This window comes from Chelmon rostratus, chromosome 20 (assembly GCF_017976325.1).
Source record: "Chelmon rostratus isolate fCheRos1 chromosome 20, fCheRos1.pri, whole genome shotgun sequence".
Classification (NCBI taxonomy): domain Eukaryota; kingdom Metazoa; phylum Chordata; class Actinopteri; order Chaetodontiformes; family Chaetodontidae; genus Chelmon; species Chelmon rostratus.
Window position 1 is genome coordinate 18,585,204 of NC_055677.1, and position 26,045 is coordinate 18,611,248.

Genomic DNA, 26,045 nt, shown 5'->3' on the forward strand with positions numbered 1-26,045 from the left:
TTAGGTCAATAACTTCGTGTTGAGAGGTCTAATGTTTGTCAGTCAACTTCAGCCAGAATAATGAAATCTGAGGAGTGTTTATCTGCCAGAGGCAGTCGAGTTGACAGTGCATGGATTGGCAATGAAACAATATTCAGGACCGAAGAGTACAGAGTGTGCATCATTAAACAGACAAATATGTAGAACTTATGTAGAGTATGCAGTGAAGCTGCCAATGAAATGCTGGAATTACGGAGAATAAAACATAAGATATTACATACTAACATACTACATAACATACTATGGCAACATCCACTCTCACTTTATATGCCAGGGTAGGTCTTTCAAACAATGTTTTGTTCTGCATCAATCTTTTATGGCAGCTACAGTTCAGGGTGAGCAGAGAGAGAGAACAATGTACTGCCATGGTAGTGTATATATGGAAGTTTTTCCTTGATATCATAGCACTGACCAAAGAGACAAAGACCATCTTATACTGCAAAGAAGCTTCTGAAGATCAGTATTTCCTTTCTTGTGAGAGCTAGCTGGGATAGAAGTGCTGGTTGGTGGATTTTGCCAGGCTCACTTTTAATTGATAAATGGATTTTATTGCACATGAAAATGCATGGTGCATGCATCCGAGTTCCATTACCAACTTGTTTCACATCAGAGGACACACACCTTTCTACAGTTACTGAAATAGTTCTATATCTGTTCAAATTCTGCACACTTATTAGCATTTAACACCCAAGAGCATTAGCAGTTTAGCACCACATAGCTGCTATCATTTGCAGTCGTCACTATGGTTGCCCTTTTACCACTGCACCAAAGTTTGGAAAAATTTTGGTTTAGCAGTCATGTCAAACGCAGCAGAGTGCTCTCTCACGTCAGTCAGGGCCCAAGAGTTCACCCCCTATGTGTGATGTATGCTTTAAAAAACACACTTCTATCACTGTACTTGCCTGTAAAACTCCTTTAGTGCTCTTTTACTAGTTCTGTTTATTACTCACAAAGAGCACTGGTGTGTGTTGAAGAAATCTAACCTGCATGTGTGTTTGTGTGTGCTCCTGCAGTGGGCTCCACATGCTGCAGCTATGCAGGACGTCACACCACCTGTAGGGAGTACTGCCAGGCCATCTTCAGGACTGACTCGACCCCCACCGTGTCCCAGATCAACGCAGTCAAGGAGTACTGTCAGAGTCACAGTGCTCAGCTGCTCAGCTGCGTCAGCAACTTCACCAAGTCCTACCCCATACGCAGCCCGATAGACAGTAAGTCCATCCACACTTTATACTGCAGACATACAGCTGACTCGATACGTTTATCAGCTCAAAAGAAAGGATTTGCTCTTGTGGTGTCTGGTCATGCAAAGGTTTTGTTTTTATTTGTCCAGATTTTGAATATCTGCCTTTGAATTCTCTGCCTTCATTCCAATATAGCACAATTCTTTCCAGCAACAGTGTCCTTATTGTTCTGGATAACGCACAGAATACGTCATCAGCAGGTTTCATAGGGACTATTTCTTCCATGGGAAACTGTTGGCAGGGCATTTCTCGAATAATTCCTTATATGCATTGGTAGTAGCTGCTGGGAACTCTCTTCTGGAGTATTCCCCTGAGAATCTGTGTTTTGAGTTTTAAATAACACCTTGTAGGCTTGAATGATGGTTTTGAAAAGTCCACGAGGGGAGCGACCGCGTGGGAAAGTGGGCAACCGCCTGGGGGCTCGCGCTCATTACGGTGCCCATACTGAGATACTTCTTGGCTGGATTGCAACAGTGGACGTCTGCACATTTCTACTCAGGAGACATCTCCAAGCTAGAAGTTGTGGATGAGTTCCACTGATTTTGTATGTTGTATTCTGAGTTAGCCATCGGTCTTACCACTGATGCAATCCTCCCATTCCTCATTGCCAGTCTCACATCTTACCATTCTCCATAGAACTTACTGAACCATTCCTATCAGCAACACCGGTGCAAAGTTTCAGCCATCTGAGGCTCATTAAAAGCTATTTGCGCGCGAGCACGTCTGCAGCCAGACTATCTAACCTCACTTTGCTTTGTGTTGAACGGGACATAAACATTGACAAAGACATTGGCAGGTTTGCCTCCATGAAGAAGAGGAGGAGGACGTTTTAAAAAGAGGCTATAATATGTCGAAGTTCGTTAACCAGATGTTATTTTATGGAGGATGGTGGAATGGGCTGTGCTGAACGACAGCAGGCTGGGCAACAACAACAATTATTGAATGAAACATCCATAATTACTCTTTGTTAACTTTAATTTTGGTCATGAAGAAGTCAGTCAGATTCACCTTTTGTTTACCTCACCACCTGTCTGTGTTGCTGCCTGTGATGCTGTAGACTGTCGCCGTTATATTTGAAATGAATTTGTAGTGTTGCAGACACCTGCGTCAATTTTGGCTTTGAATAAGCCTTGCCTGTGTATAAAAGACATGAGGAAGACACTCCACCCAGCCTGCCCGGTGTTCACTGCTGTGGGTGGGTGATACTAAAAGGTGGTGCTGAACCACCTACACATGGAAGAAACTTCTCACAGAAGCAAACCGTTTGTCAATCGACGCACATCGACGTCTGCTGTCCTGAGTGCTGAAACATTTGAGAGTCCAGCTCCATCCCGGTCAAGTCAGTTGTTCATGCAGCTTTACACTCATAGTTTCCCCCAATATACTGCAGCTATAGTAAATGCAAGTAAATGCACCACATCTATGTCATGCAAGCTCCCAGTCTCTACCAGAAGTGCATTTAGGTTTTTATATTGACTAAGTGTAATAGAAAGTAATAGTAATGCATGTAGAGGGCATCAGGGGGGTCTTCCACTCAAAGGAGAACTCACCCCTAAATGTAGATTTTTAGTGGAGTGTCCCTTTAAGACAATGAACACAGTAGAAATGACCTCCATTCTTTTGGCTAATAGCACAGTGTTCATGGTCTTATTTAGCTCACAAGTCCCCCTTTTCTATGATTGATTCCTTTAGAGTAGTAGCATAACTTCTTTAAATAGGGCCTTTTCAGTTTTAACTCTTAACTATGACTGCTGTTCCCTGACAGTTGTTTGCCTCAGGTTTATTGCTTCAGCTTAAAGTTTTACCTTTGGACAGAGTCATTCAGACATCATCCAGGTTTTCTCCATTGTCCAGCTTTACTTTTTGATGTCACGCTCTCTCAATTCATCCCTACTTATTCAATCCATCTTTCGTGATTGATTCACTTTCTTCAGGAAAGACAGTAAATGGGAGCTTCCTACTGGAAAATGCTGTTCACCCCAGGTATCAGACTTAGTGTTAGAGTTACCTGGAAACTTGTTAACTTCCTGACAAGTGACATCAAATATGGAAACATCTTTGAATGCAGAATATATAAGATTTTCTATGATGGGAGCCTTATATATCATGATCTCGTGCATTTTCCAGCATTAATCAATCCATCCATCCCTTCCAGGTCTGTACTGTTGTGACCGGGCGGAGGCTACCCACTGCCAGGTGGCATGCCGGCGAATCCTTCGTACCATGAGCACAGAGCATGAGATCATGGAGGGCTTGATCGAGGAGTGTGGCTCCCAGCCTCTTCCTCAGGAACCCATGTGGCAGTGCTTTCTGGGCAGCGCCCACCCTCCTTCCCCACCTGAAGTGGAGACCCCCCATCCTGCCAAGATGGACTGTGCCAAGCTGCACTGCTGCTCCAAAGCTAACACCTCTCTCTGCAGGTACAGCTTAGAGGAAGCCAGTACATTCATGCCATCTGCTCTGAGGCAGATCACAGGTTGAGGTGATCAAGTTTTCTTTCCTCCATCAGGGACATGTGTCAGGAAATCAGCACTAACTGGGGGAGCCAGACGTGGCAGGACTTTGACCAGCTCTGCGAGTACAACCCGGTGGAGACGGAGCTCATCAACTGCCTGGCTGATGTCAGAGAACCCTGCCAGCTAGGCTGCAAGGACCTCACCTACTGCACCAACTTCAACAACAGGTAGACTCCTGCAAACTCACCAGAGGTCTGCTTCCCTTCTCAGCTCTTCTCTTTCTCTGCGAGGAGTGTTTTACCCACTAGTGATATTTTAATATTATGTAGTCGTTATCATGTGAGTCAAAACACACAATTAAATTTTTATGTTCACATAACAAACAGTGATTGCAGCCTTCTTGAAAACAGCACCAGGGTTAAAAAATTCTAACTCTTACACCTGCAATCAGCACAAGCTAGCACAGGTTGAGTTTATTCAGAAAATGTAGCCCTTTATTCTCATCAGTTTATTTGGATCATCACACTCATTCCTTAAGCCTTTAACTGTGCTCTTGAGCAGCTCTGTGAAAATTTAGAAAAAAAAAAATCATTCAGCCTGAAGGAAAGAAAGAGGCAGAGCTGGAAAACAAGAGACAGATTGATGTTGAACCCGGTGTGACCCTGGAGTTATCAGAACCACAGCATGTTTTACACACTGTCAACAGATGGGGCCAAAAGCCAAATGGAACGACTTCAAAGGCTGTACTGGGAAGTCACACTAACACACACACATCAAACCAAACTCAAATATGCTTCACACATCACACGCAGCGGTCTGCAGGTCACCTGGTGAGAGAGGCAACCACGAAAGCTCGCAGCCACTTGACACTGTAGAGCACTCTGAAAAGCCGAGGTCATGTTTTGCACCGGAGAAGAGATGTGAGTTTGTTTTATAACGAGAGATTCAGTCAGATTGGACAATCAAAAAAAAAGAAAAAAAAAAGTCAGTAAAATATTTTACTGCGTACTTTGCAGTACATTTGGTCTTTGTGGGCTATAATTATAGCTGCTGAACACATTAAGAAAAACTTTCTGATCCGCTCACTCAGTGTGTATCCTGTTACATTTATTGCCTGTGACTAACTTGGTAGCACTAAAAATGACTGAACACTGGTTTCAGACTGCAGTTGGTTTACTCTGAAGCCAGATGAGTCATGGCTGAGCGATTCGGACGCTTGAAATATAATTGTGATGTTGAGGAATCTGTGTTGAAGGTGAGGAAAGAATTGACTGTAGAATGGGAGTAGAAAGAAATTTAATTGGGTCCTTGTTTTGGTTGTTTGTTGTACAACTCAAAGAGCATTCCAAGCACAAAAATGTAGGAGTTTCATTTTTTAATATTCCCAGAGGCAATAACATATTCAGATTCTGGGTATTGTACAAGGTCGAGACTGGCTCTCAATAGTGGCTGAAGCTCCAACCACAGCCTTCTCTCAAAGTGGACGGCGTTCCGAGTGTGTATGGTACACCCTCTGAAGTGCTCAAATATGTCGTTCAAATCACAAGTGTTTACACTAAGCTTGTGTTATCACTCACAAAAATAATTTCCTGAAAACAGCTGCAACCGCTCAATCAAGGTGAAGGACTTTGGAGGCTGAGCCACTACTTAGCATCTCCTTGTATGAGGGGAGATAAACTGATGCAACATTCACAGGAAATATTCTGCACAAAATTAATCCAATTGGCACACATTTGATTAACTTTTTGTTTTAATTGTACAGTATCAGTTGTTCTGTAGTGTTATTGTTGTGCAGTCAGTTTACTCCATGATAGGAAAGGGTTGGGAAGCACTGCTTCATAGGACCCATAAAAAGACTCACAGAGACCATCGTAATGGTGCAGGACGCAGAGCCTGGCATCATAGCTGGCTGCATTCACTCCCTCCCTGATCCCTCTCTTTAATCACACAAAGCATTCTGTCTCATGCACACAGACTGTGTGCACGTCACCAAGCTGACCTGCTACTTTGATTTATGTATGTGCAGCAGTGTAAAGTGCAAAAGGGCTGTGGAGCCAATCATAGTGACGCACGACAACAATGACTTAACATTTGGAAAGATGTTTCATTAAAATCATTGTCTGGATGGTGCAGGGTGGCATGATGTGATCTGACATCTTTTGGAACAAATGGGGTTCAATTTTGGCATACAGTTCTCTCAAAACATCCTTGGTGGAGTGGCATGCATTGCTGTCTGATACAGTATCTTTTTTGATACCACCCCTAGAGAACACAGATCTTGCAAATTCTCAAACTGCACACTTGCATGCTTTTAAACTCGGCAGGTGATTTTGGTGTAAATTGTGCTACTTTTGTCATTGTCTGTTCTGCATGAAAGCATGTGTACAATATTAGGTGAAAGGATAAAAGAAGCTGCATATATTTATGCACATATATGCCAGCAGTTTTCTGAAGTGTTCCTGAGCCTATGAGCCCATGTAGTAATGGAATCTACAGTAAGTTAAGGATCCATGGTTTTACACACACACTCACACAGATGCTTCAACATAAACGAAGCATCCACTCATCAACAGCAAAAGGAATGATGGAACCACACCCAGTCCTTCTGCCTGGAACCGTCTCCTTTTTAAACCACCAATTAGCTGACTCACTTGGGACCAAACCCACCAATCAGACATCAAAGGCACTTCCTGGTACAGTGGAAGGGAAACAGTCCTTGCATTACCCGGAGGGAGTTGAGCTCCCTCTCTAAGGGCTGCTGAGCAGATGGCTTCAAGGCTAAGGCCACAGCACACCTTGTTCTGCAATCAGCCGGTCGCTAGCGTTGAGAAACTGACCCCACGATTGTTGCTTTTGTTCTGAGCACGCTTTTTAAAAAAAATTATTTCGACATTTATTTACTTTTTAGGTGCAAAGCAACTTTTATTTCACTTCGAGTTCTTGTCTCTGTCCACAGGCCGACAGAGCTGTTCCGCAGCTGCAACGTCCAGTCAGACCAGGGCGCCATGAACGACATCAAGCTGTGGTCCAACGGGACGATCAAGATGCCTTTCATGAACATACCTGTGCTGGACATCAGAAAGTGTCTGCCGGACATGTGGAAGGCCGTGGCCTGCTCCCTGCAGATCAAACCCTGTCACAGCAAGTCCAGAGGGAGTGTCATATGCAAGTATGTCTACTACCATCCGATAAGTATCTAGTTGTTACCCAGTAATAACAAGTAACATCATTAAAGATATTTTGACTTGTCAAACCGAGGGGTCAATACGAACATTAGCTGTTTAATTAATTCCGTTCCAAAAGTTGCTGGAATGAGTCATCATTAATGTTCAGCTTTTACTGCTTTGACAAGTCAAAATGTTTGCTGAGAAAAAGGTCAGTGAATCTAATTCATTTGAGGAACAAAAATAAAAATATGAATGAAAGTACTTTCATGTCAGAGTTATCAAGATTCAAGTTAGCGAGACATACTCAGAGCAAAACAACGTACACCCCAGTCAGACAGGCTTTTAACATCCTCTGTGCTGGCCAATGACTTTAATCCAACCCGGAGGCTATGGGCTGGTAATTTTTCCCTTCGACCGCAGTAATAAATACAAATGTTAAGTAGGTGCAGTCTACTGTGTTTTCAAGAAACTCACTGACTCACTGTGCATAATAGATAAAGTTTGGAAACCACTGCAGTAACCAAGAACTAGTACCTTGAATGATTGTCTAGAGCTACAATAAGCAGTTACCACAGGTCAGCCTCAGACCTGCAGTATACAGACTTATACAGACATGCATCAGCATGACGTGGCTGAGTTTTTGACAGGGTAATCAACTGGGTAAGTGGATTTCTATGTTTGTCAAAAGTTTCTAAGTATAACGATGCATCCCAGCATTCATGCATTGTTGCGCATACAGCATATGTACATGCAAAAGCACCTCCACAATAAACTGGTGAGCGGGATCTGAGAGGACGAGAATGGGAGTAGATGTGAAATGTGACTTGAAGTCATCGAAAGCTGCATTAGCCGTGGAGGACCACTGGAAGAGCACCCTCTGGAGGTGAGGTTGGCGAGGGGAGCTGGCAGCAAACTGCATTTTCAGACAAACTTGTGACAGTTCTAATTTAAACCCTGCATCAGCAGTAGAGGGGACATAAGAAGACTCATCTTATGGATTTGTTTTGATGTAATGACTCTTAATTATTTGTCTCCTACGTAACTTTTGTGGCTTACATGTGGCCTACTGTTGGTCTGCACAGAATAAAGCTGTGCAGGCAGCTATGAGTGATAGGAACATAAATAGTTGGGATTTATTAGACAGGTGGAGGCCCTGTCCTTCTCTCAGAATTTGCTGGGTCATGTCTGGAGTGTGTGTGTAACAGTACTTCACCCCTTAGGCTCTATGTCTTGTTCAGTCATTTGTCAGATACAACCTTCCACTTGTCTTGGATAACATTACACCATCACACATTGTCCAGCTTCAGGCTGTGTGTGTTGGCAGAGCCTCTCACTGCGCACCCAGCCTCGATTACACCCCCCTTCACCTTCAAAATTATACACTACTTGGAAGTTACATGTGAGCGCACAGGCTTTTCAGCGTTCTGTCATCTCTTATCTGTTCACAGGTCAGATTGTGTGGACATCCTGACCCAGTGTGGGGACAGGAAACGTTTTCATGAAGGACAAACTCCAGAGAGGATCTGTGAACTTCTCTCACCTATTGATGACCCTGAACGCTGCATTCCCCTCCACAGATACCTCAGTGAGTCCCCCGCCAACGGCACATATTCCTCAGGGGAACCTGGAATGTTTGTGGAGCTTCAGCGTTGAGCAGCAGTCGCTCTTTCCTGCAGGGGGTTGCAGAGGAGCTCAGTTACACTTGGAAATGCCAACGAGAATACAGATAGAAACGAGATACAGAAGGAAACATTTCCACACTGATTTCACTCTAATTCTGCTGGCAAATCAATGTGTGGCCACCAGGGGGCAGAGTGGTGCAGAAGCTGAGAAGCAGACAGACATGGCACTGACATTATATCATCTCATGAAGCTGATATGGCTAACATTTCAGACACAAACAGTGGGCTATTTATACATTCAGCACACACAGAGCAGCAACAGTGTCCCACTGGAGTTGTGTTTCAAGCCACCTGATAAGTTTAAGACCAATAATTCCCAGCCTGTTAGCTGATGCAGATGCACGATGCAGGGCAGGTAGTGCACAGTGAGTTTATTTGCTGAAAGCAGCCGCCTGCTGTTGATCAGAGTGCTGAGACAAAACTATTCAGTGAGTGTGCCTTAGACTAAAACAATGACCTAAGAGAACAAGGTCATTGTTCAGCTAATCACAAGAAAGTGCAGAGTCAGATTCTTGAGTCCTAAACTCTGTGTTTTGATTCCTAAATGATTTACCAAGTACCTTTCAACAAATATACTGTCATTTTAGGCAGAGCAACAGTTTACATGGTACACTTCGAGAGATGATGAACATGCCTTTTTGAAATTTTATAACATCAAGTTAGCTGTGTGTTACAGCATAGTGTTGACATACCAATGTGGCACTCTGAAGGACAATCTTGTTGTCTGTCTGCTAGTCTGTACTAACACAATTTTCTCTCCTGTGATTAGCTGCCGCACGACTGATTTAAAGTATTTATATATGAGGAAAAGGTCAAGTTAAACGTGTTTTCCTCTAATTTCCTCCAACTAACATAATAAGTGCACATGGTCACATCGTCACCAACAGAAATGCTGTCTTTTGTGACAGTCATGCTAAATTCTGTTGTACATTTCCATATCCACCACTGACCTGCACCCCTATCCCTTCATACACCCTCCAGCCCCCAGTTCCCTAGGTAACAACATCGTTGAGGAGGTCATCCATCCATGCAACCCCAACCCGTGCCCCACCAACCACTTGTGCCAAGTTAACAGGAGAGGCTGCCTTGATGAACTCAACTGTCAGCCATACATCTGTGTGCCAGGTACAACCAAGTACTGCTGCAGCTCGTGCCCTAACTGTGCTCACTAGAGGCTAAAACCTGCAGCCTGGCAGTCATTCTGAGTGTCTTTATATGTGTGTGTCTTCAGGCTGTAAACTGGGCGAGGCCTCAGAGTTCCTGGTGCAGCAGGACGCTCGCATCCAGGTGCCGACTCGCACTGGTCCTGCTGGGTGTTACGAGGTTTGCAGCTGTGGTCCCAGTGGGCGTCTGGAGAACTGTGTGGAGATGCCCTGTGTGGACACCAACAAGCACTGCATTGTAGGAGGACAGAGGAAAAGTAAGACCTCCTTCACACCTGTCTGCTTATGCAAAGAGTTTCCAAAGGTCCTTAAGAAACAAAAAAATCTGAAAAAGATACAGCAGTACAAGTCTGAGTAACTTTATTCATTCACTATAATGATGGGGATGGCAGTGAACTGGCGAACTGACGTCCCTGGATGACCCTTATGAAATAAATTGATAGATTCATCACTTCCTGTGGAGAGGAGAATTCATTTTGGACAAGTATAATTTATCTGTAACAACTCAATTATAGTGAGAGTGAGAGCATGCAGTTTAATTAAAAGTTGGTGGACTTCAACCTTTGTGGCTCGCCTGCTGTGGAGAGGAAGCCAGTCAGAGGTGCAAATCAGAGCTTGTGGCAAATTCAAAGTGCATTTGGGAACAAAACATGGCACCATTAATTCATCCAAACTCGACTCACTTAAGCTGCAGATCTTAAACTTCTGCCGATGAAATAGAATTTTAAGCTCTATGTTTCATTAATGGTACAACCCGACTTAGTAAATCATTACTTAAAAACTAGTTTGTACTTACTAAGAACTTAACACACAAACATTTACCTGCGTATTTCTAGGCTTAAAACTTAGCCCACTTCAGTTCAACGCTTTTGTTTTGTTTTTTTTTTCTTTTAAAAAAAAGTTTTTTTCAAGTTATTTATCATTTCTGGTTGTTAGCCCCCCTAATGCCGTGTTATGTCTTAAATCTTACTGTCTTAACCATGCAGATAACTCATAACCCAGTTATTCTTCTTACCAGACTTAGAGCCTGTGTGCTTATGCTAAACAAATACTGAAGTATAATAAAACAAAATTTAAAGCTTCTATTAAAGTTACCAGAGTGATCCATTCTGTGTATGAGAGAAGATCATTCTCAAAGAAAAAGTATTCTGTAATCAAGATACCAAAAATGTTATCAATCATTGGCCTCCTCTGCCCGACCGAAAACATCAGTTCATTACAGATGAAGCGGTGACACTCTACTGGAGATGAATAAGTTGTGATTCTTTTCAAATCAGGCACTGAAGCTCAAAGTGCCCTCAGGTTGTGACTGAGGCAGAATGGTTTCATTTGTCCTGCAGGCATTTGTCCTCAGTGACTGCCGTTAGCTGCACCTGGATCAGAGCAGGAAGCTCACTGAGGCGTTTAGCCGTCACATTTTCACCAGAGAAACAGGGCTTCTTTCAGGCAACAGCACAGCTTCTACTTAATCACTGATCACTGGAACAGTTCATATATCACCCATATGCACTGGAGACGAGTGTGTTGACGGATATGTGTAAAATAATGAACTAAAACAGTCAATTTGCACAGCTGTTATTTGTGTCCTTCAGCAGCAGACAGCAAATATTCATTACAGTCAAACTGTCACATGATTAGATTATTTTACATTTTGTGGCTTTTAGGTTTATGAAGATGGCCAACATTAATTGTGCAGCTCAAAAACTGAAAATTTAATCAGCAACATTCAAAGCAAGATCAGTTCATGAATCTCCATCATCAGTGGATTTATTCATAGGGCAAAGTGCATCCGCAGGGATCTTTTGCATTTCAATTCAGTGCAGTTCAAATTTCGGCCTATTTTGCCATGCAGATTCATACTGTTGACCGAAAGCACATCATCTTTTAGAATGTGGTCTGGAAATCTGCAGGAAGCCCCATCAGCGCAAGCCACTATCTGAATCCCTCGCACAAAGGAACTCATCAGCTATTGAACCATACTCATACTCATCTTCATCATCTTCAGTCTTGCACTGGGGGGCACCAGTGTGAAACACCTTCAAAACCTTCACGTAGCGGCTTCAACATTTATAATCAGTACACATTCACATAGCCATTCCATTTGATAAATAATAAACACTGTTGTTTGTTTCCACTGTCTCTCTGTTCCCATCACTGACTCAGATCTACACAGGTTTGTTCTTCGAGCTTCGTGATTTTATGTTTGTTTCCGCCTGCATTTCGAAGCCCGAGCGAGCTGCTCTGCTCTGATTGAAGACAGACGCTTGGTTTGAATTGGACACATGCTGTTCTGTTTTTTATGGAGCCAAACTCCACTCAAAAGTCTGGCAAATTAATGTGCCGCTGCGTAACAGCAGGAATAGACATATCAGAGAACAGGAGAAATGAAATAATTGAAATGGTCTTCTTGTTTTGTGCAGGACAAACAGTCCTTGTTGAATGATTTGTGGAGGTGTGTGCTGAGTTCAAGTGGAGATCTTGACAACTGCGAACGTGTACTTACACCCCACAGTGCCGTGGTGGTCTAGGGATTAGGTACAGGTATTATCTTCGTATATATCAAGATTCACATCAAATAATAGATTAGACATGTTAAGATTGATATCAAACTAGATTACAACAACTCCAGTCACAGATAAAGGCAGTCAGATGTGGCTGAAAGCTGCAGAAAAAGCCTAGCAGGTGGATCTTGAGTTAAGATTGTTTTGCTAAACTACCAGATATAACGTTGCTGAAAGACAACAAGCTTAACTAAACGAGGCAGCTAAAATTCTGCTGTTCATCCTCACCCAGCTAAGTTCTTTAAACGCAGTTAGAGGCATTCTTGATTTGGATGTTAGTTATTTTACAAGAAGAACAACTTCGAGAAGAGGGATTTGTCATGTTTTTGTGCGTGAGTGTAGGGTTCAACAATGTCGTGGTGACCAAAATGCTGGAACCATAACATAAATTGTTAAATTTTAGGGTGAAGATTTGGGTTAAGGTCATGGTTAGGTTGAAGTTTGACAAGCCCGGAGGCTGGAGGTTTTAGGACTCAATATGCAGACCACAGACAACTCAGCGAAGTTTCAAAAATTCAGGAAAATTTATTAACTCAAAGCGCCCAGGATAAATGACAAAATGCAAACAAGGTAATGTAATCAAAGCACAAATGATAAGGATAACTAGACTAGGCTCAAAAATGGCTCAACAACAAAGTATCAAACAAAAGAGGCAAAGCTGGACTAATCACAAAAGCTAGATAACAAAGTAGCAAGCAAAAGGTACAACTAGGCCAATAACTAGACTTACAGGGACACAGAAGACAAGGATCATGGAACGCTAGATAGCAAGGCAAGTACAGGACAAGGCACGAGACAATCTGGCACAGGACAAAGGGAGACCCAGACTATATATACACGAGGTGACGAGGAACAGGTGGAGACAATCAGGGCGGGGTAGACAATCAGACAGGCGGGGAAACACACCGGGAAGTCAAGGGCCTGAAACGAGAGGAGAGTTAGGTTTCACAATAAAACAGGAAGTGCAAGACAAGACATGACGCTCGTGAACAAAACACATTAACAAATCTGACGAGACATGACAAAGTTAAGCTACGGGCTAGGGTTAGGCAAGTGGTGGTTATGGTTAGGGTGAGGTTAAGTCTCCAGGAAATTAATTTAACACTATGTAATGTCCTCATAAGTGAAAGAAACAAATGCATGTGTGTGTGTGTGTGTGAGAGAGAGAGAGAGAAAACGGTTCATTGTTTTCTATTAAAACCAGCGTTGATCGTTTTAAAGCCTTTTCAGTGGGGAGGGTGGTGTTTAGTCTGTCTGCACTGTTACAAATGGAACCTTGTTGCTGCTCGTTATTGCTCTGAGCTTTGTAGTTTCATTTTTATCAACTCTTTTCGTCCCTCACTGAGACTAAACCAAGCCTTCAAGACTATCATCCAACATCCAAACATAAGAAAACCACAAGTATAATCTACTTGTGTGGTATTTTCTTATATATATTTTTTTATATTTACAGCCCTTTGTTGTTGGCAGAGACCTTATTTGCATTCCATTAACTTAATGCATTAACTATTTTCCTCTCCATCACTTGTCTTGTTTCACTTAAGGCGAGCAAACCCAAATGCTATGAAGTCCTCTAAATGAAAAGCAGGAGTTTTTAAAAGCTGACTTTCTCTGGCAGAACATGAGAACCAGTGAGACTGTTGGCTTTCTCTGTGTGCAAAGCCGAGGCTTTTTCACAAATTTAAATGGATGAATTCTCTGTGTAATAGAAGAGAAGCACAGCCAGCAGGACTGTGAGGGTAGTAATAAATCACTGCTCTTGTGCAGGAATGAGTACACTGATAATCATTCTTGACACCAAGAACAATAACTCACATACTAGTAGTCCACTAGATTTCTCATATATATACTGGGAGTGGGGGTCATCCTTGCTTCGTGTCTTTTGTAAGTTATTTGTAGATATTTTTTGGTCATATAAACGCTCATTATTCAAAACGCTTTATTACTTATGTTAATGATTTTCTTCATTATACCATAGCTACAAATATGAATAATGCATTATTCCCTCCTGCCCAGTTTGTCAGTTAAACTCACCTGCTGACCCACTCTGAACCCCTTTGTTAGCCTCATTTTTTACCTGTAACGCCCACATTTACCTGTGATGCGAAAGCATCAGATGGACACACAGTGACAGAAATAAGAAGTGTTCATCCTGCCCGTAATTTAGTTAAATTGAATTTAAATCCTAGCTGTCTGCAGAGCGTCTCTCCTGCCGGGCTGCTGACAGCGCTGACACTCTGTCACGGTGGACAGCAGGAGCCGAGGACGCATCAGAATCAGGTTCAAAAGCAATTTAGCCGACTTCATTGACAGTCAGCAGCGGAGAGCGTCAGAGCAGCCATCGGACATGAATCACGCTGTCCTGCCCCGCGCTGTCCTCTGTCTCCACTACCCTCCTCTACGTCCTGCACAGTTTTGTGATGACGTTGTCTTGAGACAAGCCTTGCTCTGTGCGCATCGATGCAGCTCCAAGAAAGTGCAGTGATTCGACAAAGGCGGGTCGACCCAGGGTCTTGACTTTTCATCGACTTTTAGGCAGGAGCCACAGAAACCATTACTATCAGGCTGTATTACTCCACTAGCAGTAGCTTATAGTAGCTAAATTACTAGATCACTGAAACAGCATTTCAGATGTTTTCTTCTTACCATTTCCATGTAAATCAATACATCCTACACATCCATAAATGTTCTTCTGTTGTCTCTCGTGTGTGTTTTTTGCTACCACCAGGCCACGGGACGTCTTTCACGATCGAATGTCACACCTGTTCCTGCTTCGCTGGTGACACCATCTGCTCCACGAGAGAATGTCTCAGCTTCGACAGCACCGACGAGGACCGCCGACACTTTACCGGTACGTCTGCGTGTATGTGTGCCTGTTTGTGTGTGTGCCACACGCAATGTGTCGCCTGTCTTTCAACGCCGCAATGGTTTGAAAAGGGTTTGGTCATGTGGTCATCCCAGCTAAATCATGCATAAAACTCATTCACTGGAACCTTGCTCATCAACATTAATCCTGGAGCTTATTCCAACAGAACCAGTGACCAGAGCTACAGAAACTAGTCAAGTAACTTGTATAATAAAGACTAAATTTCCTGGCACTACTATCCTCTCCCATGTGTTCATTCCATTACAAAACAGATGGCATGAATGCTTTCCTCTGTCATAATAGTTGCCACCTCCCTCCCTGCCCTCCCCTGTCCTCCTCCAGGTCTTCCCTGTAGTTGTCCCTACCGCTTCGTTCCAGTGTGTGCATCTAATGGGCGGACCTATCCCAGTGCCTGTGTGGCTCGCTGTATGGGATTCAAGGACTATCAGTTTGTCTTTGGCTTGTGCCATATTAATGTCTGCGCCAACAAGCCTTGCCCGAGGAACCAGAGGTACGTTCAGCTGTACATTCAGTGTAGCATCTGGTAGCAGTGAACACCAGCTCACTGACACTCAGGAAAAGCTCAGTACATTTCCCGCCCTTTCTTCTTCCATCATAACTCCCATATGCTCCCATAAGTTTTGACAACTGATCTATTATTTAAATTATTTTGGAGGATTTTCTACAATGACAAAAACACAAATCTAAGCAAACATAGCTTAACATAGGTTTCTGTTGATTCTCTCTTTAGCTCAACTACAGAGAGGCCTTTATTTGAAGCAAGCTTATATTAACAGACCTGCACTCCTAACTTTCCCTGTTTTGAGGGATTTGAGGATTCAACAGTTTATTCATCACATACTCATAAAATAAAGATGAAAAAAAGTCATGTACACATCACAGTTTTCACAATTGTTACCTTTTCTAATTATATTTTATCTTCATTATTTACATAATTCGGAAAACTTCTTTATCTTTTCTGATGTGAGTTGTATACAGTTTGCTGCTCATGCAGTTTATTAAGAGGAACAGTTATGTCATACTCACCACTCCGCTGCTCATTTCCTCTTTTCAAAAACACTGTTTTCATTCGCTAATTAATTCCAGTCGGTTCTACTTTGCTGCTTTTTTGTCACTTTTTTACAGTTAACATTTATTTTTTGTCATCAAGACATATTGTGTATATCCCTAACAAACATGTTTAATGCATTACTCCTCTTGTACCATTTGTTGTTTTTTTTTTACAGTGTGAATGGCTTGTGACTAATTTTCCTGGTTGTTTTATCACAGGCTAATGTTTGCACACATGTTTCAATTTAACGTGTTTTTATTGTAATGTCTGGTTCATTGCCGCAGTTCCTTTAATCCAAGACAATTTTCTCCTATGGGAGGCAATAAAACCGTAACTCACACACAGAGACAGATTTACCGCCTTCTCTCACACCCCGTGATAACGGCTGTTGTCCTACAGCATAAACTTTCCTGAACTCTTTTCCTAGCTGCCTGTTCAAAGATTCAACGCACACACGCTTATGCCTGGAACTAAGATGTGTGGAGACTTGGTGGTTGCTATGGTGATAGAGCAAGGTTTCTTTGTATGTTTGGATGGAAGAAGTTTGTTCATGGTGCTTGTTCATTTATTGTTTCTCTCAACTCTCCTCCCTCACATAAGGGAGGACAGCAGTATGGATGAATATATAAATGAATATTGTGTGTGTTTCCAGGTGCGTCCCAAAGCCTCGTGTGTGTCTGAGTGACGTATCAGGCTGCCCCCAGTATGAGTGTGTTGGCCGGCTGACAACCTGTGACAAGAACAGCGTGGAACCAGCCTGTGATACTGATGGCCTGCTCCACCCCAGTCTCTGCCACCTGTATCAGGCTGGGAAAACCCTGGCCTACATGGGCCACTGCCAGGTATGTTACACAGGAGAGAGAGGATAAGGCAGCGGGGCTAAGGGGCTACAGTCTTGATCTTGAGAAACACCAATTGCTGTACAAAGTCCACACCTTGCTCTTGCTGTTGCTTCGCTGTTTTTCATGCATCTGTGCAGAACTGACCTGGGAGCAAACCATGTCCAGCCTTCAGTGTTAAAGTGAGGGCAGAGTTTAGCTTCAGGTGCACTTAACAGAGTGCAGTCCTCCATCAAGGCTTAATTATCCTCTTAGTTAGCTGTTACTTTCTGAGTCAGCACAGTATGAGGACGAGCGCAGACAGCAAGAGTATTAACCTGATGGACCCATTAAAAGGAAAAGTTCAAAATCATATCAGCAGGTTTATTCTTGTTGTGAGTCCAAATGTGCACAGGAATGATGATGGCCATTTGTCAGTCGAACTTCTGGTCTGTTTGGTCCAAAGCATCAAGTATCAAGTCTACAGTGTCTGCAAACTATCGCACACTATTTGATGCCTATATACAGTATACAGCTCTTTGCTCTTTGTCACATTGGCTTGATGGACCCACAGTGAGTATTAGTGTATATATTTCATATATTTTACAACACACTCACGCTTTCTCCTCCCACAAGCTGAGTAGTTACTTCCTCTCTGGGGACTGTGGGAATGAGCGTGTGTGTGTGTTTGTGTTTGTGAGAGAGAGAGAGAGTGTGCAAGTAGTAGTTTATACATTTGCTTGTGTTCTGTTCTCAGGATGCCTGCAGGAAGCCTCAACAAGTTTGTGGTCATAACGGAGAGACCTACAACACGGTATGCGACGCCTTCTCTGACCGCGTGGCTGTGGACTACGAGGGCCCCTGCCACGCCGTGGGGGCCGTGTCTGACGTGGCCCCCGACTGTGCGTGCAGCGTGATTCCCTGTCCGCCTCTGTCCACTCCAGGCTGCCAGCCTGTCACTCCACCCGGTGAGTCCGCTGCTGACAGACAACCATTTTAAGATTCTGTTCAATACTAAAAGGTTTTTGAGTTGCAGTGAACGTCAGACAGTGTTTAGCTCACTTGATGGGTCTTTCCTTTTGACATGTACACACCGTTTCTGGGAGTTGTGTTAAAATAATCCATGACCTCTGACCTCTTTCCAGGAGCCTGTTGTCCAATATGTGCCAGCATGCTGCAGATACTCTGGAACAAAGAGCAGATGAATACTTTCTCTAAGGTATGAATGAGTCACAGTTCACCTGTGTCATTTATGTGAAAAAGCTGCCAATTACTCAATGTCAGCTTCTGAATTGCATGCAGACCCAAAGAACAGTTTCAGTACCATAATGCTCAACAGTAAAATAAAACAATGTTGAAAGCTTGAACCAAACTTCTTATTAGTCTACAGTATATTTCTGAGAATTTTCTATAGAGATAGTTGACTAAAAGAATGTAAAAGCAAATTCTGGTTTAACAGGTTTAAAAGTGTTTTTCGATGTTGATGCTTTTGGTGGCATTAGATGTAATTACCTGTGTTGGCCACTTGGGGGAGCTATAAATCCAAAAAGTTCCGTACTGCAGCAAAAGTACATGTGGATTGCACAAAGACACAGTTATTTTCCCAAGCAAGTCTACAGTAGGGCAGTAAATGCAACCCCTCCCAAAAAGGTTTAGTCCTACCTTGACCTCGCCCTTAGAGTAGACTGTCAGTGTCCTGGTCAAGTTTGGCGATACTGGACACAGCATGTTGAAGACGTAGAGGAAAAAAAATATATTTCTCCATATTTCATTGTATTACAAGCTGGCAGTTTAGCCATATACTTTATTAAAAGAATGAGAGCAGGCATTCATTGGAAAATAAGTCCACGTTAGAAGTTGCTGTTATTTTGTCCAGGGGTAGAAACTAAGTGCATCACTCCAGTACTGTACTTAAGTTCAGTTTTGAGGTGCTTTTTAAAAATGCTTAAGCATTGCACTTCTATGCCACTTTATACTTGCACTCCACTACATATCACAAAGAATCAACTGTTTACTCCACTGCAATCATCTCATGACTGTACTCAGTATTTACAGATTTTACACAAAAAACATTGTTTGTCAAACAAATGTTTGTCCCATGACATAGTAAGTTAAAAAGGCCCGAGGTGGCCATACATTTAAATTGGTGCACAGTGCAATCAAGTCCCCTTAATCTACAATACATGTATGCCAACATTCTGTTTACTACAAGTCAGTGCGCTGTAGTTCCATAGGTTAATCCCAAAACTTAAATGACTTGACATTGAAACACACTAATCAGAGGTGATTACTGCCTTCCACCTTTGGCTGCCGCATCCACTCACATGCCTCCCCTGAGCCTCCCTGGATATGTGCCCAGCCTGTTGAACAGAGGTAAAGCCTGACGCCCCCTGATGCCTAAACGCTGACATGTTAGCGGCTAATAAGTCCCACCGGCATCTCGTTCTGATCAGCTTAATTACACAACAAAGCCCGTTTGGCTGTTACTCAACTTGGCTGAAATCCCCAGCACAAGCACATCATAGTAAGACTCAGCATTAAGCCTGTTAATACCAAACACAAGCAGAGCTGATTTGATCTGCAGCTGCTAAGTTGCATGAGAATATGAGTTTAACTGTGTTACTGCACTAAAGCTACAGCTTAGCCTGCTGAGAGCCCCTCTTCTGTGTTTATTCAGCAAGAGGCTGCTTATAACACCAGTACAGTCATTTATCTTCCCTTCATTTAATCATTTTATTAACTTTATTTATTCAGAAAATCTAACTTTAGGATTCTGTTTTGTCTCTGACTGAACTCCCACTTCTGCGGTGAGCAGTGTCCTCCTGCCTGCCTGTGGATGGGGGGGGGGTTACGTTGCACAGTTGGCCTTAAAGACTGTACGATACTTGTTTCATTGCTTGTGAGTTCTTTGTACTGCCTGAAGGGATTTAGTAAAAGCATGTTGTTGACAGAATAAGGAACAAACAAGATTTTTATGGTTCTTTACTTCAGACCTCTGGTCAGGGGTATCCCTAGTATAAAGCCTTTAATGTCTCTAGAGGGTCAGGTGTGAAGCCTGATAAATGTCCTCAAGTGATATTACTTGCGTCAGCATTGGTTGTGTCTGAAGTTTGAAAAAGAAAAAAATCTGTAGATGAAGAGATAGAAATAATGAAATTTATTAGAGACTAGTCCGAGTGATGTGTGAAAATGCTGACTTTGTCATTAAAGCCTGATACATGGTATATTTGTACAGTTTGAAATATTTTCCGAATTTAAGCTGAAAAAATCTTACGGCAGCTTTCGAAGTGAATCACATATTTTGCATCATGTCTGCTGAACCAAATGTGACAACACAGAACAGGAGCTGTCTGCCCCTATGTGTTTGATGGTCAGTGATCGCAATGATACCATATACAACATCACAAACTGTTTAGGTCAATAGTTGAATTCAGCGACATGGTGACAAGGATTGCAGTGAAATTGCGGTATCCGAAAAGATGTGTCATCTAACCTTTAATTTACAGTCATTTCCCGGGGGCTGGGATTGTCAGGGACCATTCATTTCAGCTCATACTTGTCAGTGCAGTCTTCCCTTTAGATGAACTGTCAGCCCACTGTCACCATGGTAACAATGTTGCATTCTGCCTGAGAGGTAGGTAAAGATGATTTTAGTCTCTGTAAGTTTGTCTCAGGGTGATTCAGACTTGACAATACAAATTATCCATGCTGGTTACCTGTTCAGGTTAAAGACATGGCAGGTCCAGCAGTGGCAAAACAATTTCTTGTACGTCATACTTTATTTTAAAGAGAAACTTGATAGAGCCAACAGAGTTCTTGTTGCATGGGATAGATCAGATGAGATTGCCCCTTTCGCACATGAAGGGGCAGATACAAGGATGCTACTCCATACTGCGGATGCTACAAGAAAAGGATTTAGATAGATCACCCTGCACTCTGTTGACACGGATGTTGTGGTCTTAATAGGGATGGGCAGTGTACCATTTTCGTCACAGTCACTGGTGTCACATTCTGCCACAACATGGATTTTGCAATACGGTCATTACAGTGAGCATTTAGCATGGTAAAACTTTGCTTTACTGTGGCTGCAGTAACACACAGGTAGAGGGCTATGCACATACTCATAGAACTGGAGCTACATCCAGTAACTACTAACACGAAGATGTGGAAGGTAACATTACGAGCAACGTACGCCAAAGGTCTCTACATCTGCTACCACCATCTGAGGAAGTGGAGACCCTTCCTGTGTTCCAAGCCTTCACTGGCTGTGACACAGTGTCTGCATTTGCAACAAGGGGCAATGGCTCCAAAAAGCAGTCGTTCACAAAGAAATGGAGCAACTTACTAACTAAGGATGTAAGAGTGAAACACCTCAAAAGAGTTGTGTACCAAGAAAGACAGCTGATGACTATCTCCAACAGACAGGACCCAAATGCTCAGAGACCATTGAGGTCAACTCTTCCTCAGGTAAACCAGCCTATCCTTGAACTCTTGGTGGGGCATTGTAAGTGCAAAAAAAAAAAAAAAAAAACTTAGGGGTAGACGCCAACTTTTCTCTTTTGTTTTGTTGGGTTCAGGAGATTTTCATGCCTTTATGAAGCAATTAACATATCGCCTCAAATACGGCACACATCATCTGGGCCTGCTCCTCATCACTGACGCAGGCTAGAGGCGCCAGGCTACATTAGCCTAGCGTAACACACAAGCAGCGCTGACTGAACTGTCGGTGGTTGGGTTGCATTGTGGCTAATGCAGGTGCCAGGTTTTGAGAAGGAAGAAGAACGTGTGGAATAAAACAGATGATATCTCAGGTTCTTTAAACTTTTTTTTTTTTCAACCATCTATGTGTGGAAGAGGCACCATATTCAAATCAATGATTTTATTCTCAAACATTCTGACTTTCTTCTTGAAAGTTCAATATTAGTAATTTTTAATGTTGGGCAAACATTTTAAAAGTTCTGTTGTGAAAAGTAAAAATTCTGTAGTCATAATATTCCAACTTTTCTCGTAAAATTTGGACTTTTTTTTCCCGACTTCCCAGTACAACAACTTCTACTTCAAAATATTCTAACTTTATTCTCAATTCTATTTAGATATTTCTTAAAATTTCTATAAAATAAAATTGCTGTATAGAGTAATTTTCCTTAGGCTGTTTCCTGGTGGACGTTTCCTCTGAAGCTCCATTCTGTAATCAGAAAGCATGTTTATTGGTTTTATCGCCCATTGAAAAACACGAATATGAAGTATTCTTTACTGACGGCTGGAAACCTTTGATCCCTGTGTGCAGTTGAACAAGAACCAGCCGGTGACAGTCCATGACGTCCTGCAGATCCTGCGGCTTTATGTCTCAGTGCCACAGTGCGACGTCTTCGGCTACCTGAGCATCAACCACGAGCTGGTGGTCCTTATCGCTCCGGTGGACCAGCAACCAACACCGCTGCAGGTAAAACACACACACACACACAAACACAGCAGGTTAGGTCGTGTAGCCTTTGCTTTGCACGATCGCGCCTGTTTTTGTTTCTTTTTACTGCATTGTTGTGAACATCACTTAGAACCAACTGAGGTGTGTGACAGCTTTTTGTGAATTCATGGTAATTTATGTAGTCTGCAGGAAGTGCTGACACTCAATTTTTTTAATATCAACAAAAATCAATCAATGTAAATGCCCCTTGATATAGGCACGAGTCCACCTGCAACATGTCTGATCTAATATCTGAATAATAGATGATGCTCCCATTTTCATGCCTCTGCACCAGCGACAGCCATGACTCAAGGCTTAATTGGTTTGGGTTGTCTATCCTTCCTGTTCTCGTGAGCATGATATCTAAGAGATACCTACATGGAATCTAAACTAACAAAAGATGTCTGTCGGACAAGTACAAGTGAAACCAGTCAAGTCAGAGAGACCCACCCGTTTCTCAAGACGATAGATTAAAATGCCCGATCAATCAAATGCAGTACTCAAATCTAACAAAAACAGGACAACCATATTGTTTGAATCAGTCGATCAATCGAACTTCTCATTGTCATCCTTTAATAAAGTCAGTTTTATGGTTGGTCCTCTAGCTGGACTTGCACTGATCATTTGGTTGGCAAAAGACAATATTCTGCATCGGTTTAAAGGAAGATTTGAGATGAGGGACAGTGGGTAGATTGTGTGTGTGTGTGTGGCTAGGCATGAGATAAATGTGTTCATATTTAGATTTTTTGCATAACACCTTTTTCACTTCTCACCCTGTATAATTCATCCAGCCTTCAAGTTCAAAAAATAAATTCAAACCTTTGAAAACCTTTTCTATACAATGCTACACGAGAAGAACCTCATGAACAGCTTTCATTTGTTCAGTAATGCTGCTTCCTGATTTATTCAGCTTTTTGTTATAAGAGTTGATAATCAACTGATCACTTCATCACAGTACTTTTAAGGCAGAACCAGACATGCATTTATCTCGCTCTGTCTGTATACGCAGTAGCCTTGTGTTGCTGCAGCCTGAATGTTTATGACAGTATTCATTTGAGCCATGTTGAAAGGTCCAACCTTGAAAGTTTCCCATATGGAAAAGTGACTGAGGACATAGACATAACTTTGTTGTATGCTTTAGCCTTTCGTGAGCGATCTCACTATTGCTTTTCATTGTGAATGACATAAAAGTTCTGAATCTTCAGCCCACTTTGTACCCTGAAGTCGTTACAGGGATCATGTTAGGTTATTGTAATAGGAACAGCTTTATGTATGTCACCCAGTAAGTGGGTTAAAACCACTATCTCATGCTGAGACGTCTTCAGGCTGATGTTCAGCTGCTGTTGCTGGTGGCAATATAATCTAATCTTAGACCAGAATCAGTTCATGCCCAAAAGCATGGAACATGGCTCACACAAAAGCTGCAGATAGACAGATAGTGTGGCGAAAGAATTAATGGAAAGAATGGGAGAAACAAATAAACGAAGACGTAAAGTGAGAGAACAGAGAGAAGAAAATAACCAGAAAATAAAAGCTGGTTTGAAAGTGGGAATCATAAAAATTCACTCACCATCAGAGGAAAAATCTGAGAAAAAATCAATAAGCACCAAAGCCATTTTTTCTCAGAGGCTCAGACCAGCTCTGGCGCTGCCAGTCAAGCTTTGTGTTGCCAGCAGGGTCATGTGGCAGATTTTATTTTTTTTATTCCCTTTTTTGAAGAATGAGGTCACAATGCAGGGATTGCATCTCCACCTGCTAAAATCTGCTCCTAAAGTGAGCCAGACAGCCTCCAGATGGATCTGATTGTGTTCCAAGCACAATACCAGGAACCAAGAACATAAAACATGCTTCATGGTTTAGTCTTGACAGAAGGTTGATAGAAGCGGAACGGTTGATGGATGTAGTTTGTGTTTTCATGATAACAAAGCTCCGACCAAGGTTTAGTCCTTAGGATGTTTTCAGCTGCATCGCCTTCATCAGTGCGGTAACGCAGCTGAAAACACTCTGGAAGTAAACCTCATCATATAGGAGCAGAGTTAGGCAACAAAGGCTTGGGTTGCCTGTGCCCCCATGGGCTTGCTCCTTACTGTTTGCTGACCTGTTGTTCAGGGATCTGTTTGTTCATCAGTTAGGTTGAAAAGAAAAAAACTTCTCCACATTCCCCTCCAGCAATCTTATATTGTCATCAAGTCCACCAAGGTAAGATAGATAAGACAAGGCTTTATTCGTCCAGAGCCGGGGAAATGTGAGTATTACGGGCAGCAGGCAACAGCAGTTGGAAAAAAATAGCAACAGAATAGAGAAAATCAAGATACAAAATAAAAGCTGACCATGTACGTATATGTACATTTTATACAAAGGACTAAATGAAAGAAAAGTTCACTCTCTCAAGAATGAACAAACTTACAGTTAATCATTTAGACTTGCGCATCTCAACATTCATGGTGCTAACTCAGACAGGCTTTCAACATCTTGCAGCTGAGTGAAAGAATGATCATACTGTAATTAGTGAAGTGTGTAGCTTAGTGTTTCTTTTTGATGGATGATAGAATTTAAACAAAACAGAAGTAAAGGCAGAAAAAAGGAGAAGAGTAAGAGCACCGAAATGTGCTTTTGAAGAACAATAATGGTACTTAATTGAAACTAAATCAGCTGTTGTACCTCAGTCAAAAGGAGCCCACAGTCTGTAAAATGTTTAATTCATATAATGATTTGAGATAGTGATTAAACACTCTTTAACCCTTTTGGGAACAAAGAGTTGTCGAGAAGAGCAGTGGATGGAGGCATGGAGAGGCCGAATGAATCTCTCCTAAATGATGGATTGGATTTAGACAGAAGAGCAACTGAAGAACGAAAGAAAAGGATAAACAAGATTAAAAACACGAAGCAAACAACAGCCTTGGTGGTTAAGGAAAGCTTTTTCTGGTCGGCTTTTAGTTTTAGCTGTTTCTAGGCAACAGCTCGCCGCACTGGTTTGAGAAGTAATATTTATTCCCAGGTTGATGATGACAGTGCCAAGGCAAAGTTTTCTAATCACATCTGAGCACACTGTGCACTTGTTTGTTGTTGCTTAAATAAAACTCTTTTCGTGAAAAGGTACAACCAACAAAGTGAATCAGCTTTTCATCAGTCGAGCAGTAATTAAAATGAAATTCTGTCTTCTTTGCAGTCACTGGAATCTTTTTGTGTACGGTGAAAAGTCGCAGCTTGACAAAGTTACGCTAATAACAGCAGACCCAAACATAACCTTGCTTCTACCTTTTACTTCCAAAAAAATGCTTCCTTCAGAATCTGCAGTTATACAGCCAGTCTTAATCATCTGTTTTAACACTTTGACAAGAACTGAAAGAAACAGTCTCTGAAAAGAAATTCAACGTGTTCTCGGTTGAAGCATTTCATTCGTGTACAAGTCTCTTGAAAAGGTCATGGGACACTAAAAGCATTCTTCAGCTTGTGTTCTTGTTTGTACTTGTGTTCTTGTGAAATGTCATCAGTGGCAGTCAGGTTGCTGTT

General features: G+C 42.3%; 1 protein-coding gene across 1 annotated transcript in view; it reads left to right on the plus strand.

Annotated features, from left to right (window-relative positions):
- Window positions 1–26,045, plus strand: part of reck (reversion-inducing-cysteine-rich protein with kazal motifs) — a 69,189-nt gene that overhangs the window by 38,314 nt on the left and 4,830 nt on the right. The window contains exons 8-20 of the mRNA XM_041961530.1: window positions 1,053–1,250; window positions 3,439–3,703; window positions 3,793–3,966; window positions 6,696–6,908; window positions 8,355–8,491; window positions 9,570–9,713; window positions 9,820–10,008; window positions 15,041–15,163; window positions 15,521–15,689; window positions 16,903–17,092; window positions 17,826–18,036; window positions 18,214–18,287; window positions 22,356–22,511. Of these exons, the coding sequence (XP_041817464.1) occupies window positions 1,053–1,250; window positions 3,439–3,703; window positions 3,793–3,966; window positions 6,696–6,908; window positions 8,355–8,491; window positions 9,570–9,713; window positions 9,820–10,008; window positions 15,041–15,163; window positions 15,521–15,689; window positions 16,903–17,092; window positions 17,826–18,036; window positions 18,214–18,287; window positions 22,356–22,511 (2,243 nt within the window). The remainder of the gene's footprint in view (window positions 1–1,052; window positions 1,251–3,438; window positions 3,704–3,792; window positions 3,967–6,695; window positions 6,909–8,354; window positions 8,492–9,569; window positions 9,714–9,819; window positions 10,009–15,040; window positions 15,164–15,520; window positions 15,690–16,902; window positions 17,093–17,825; window positions 18,037–18,213; window positions 18,288–22,355; window positions 22,512–26,045) is intronic.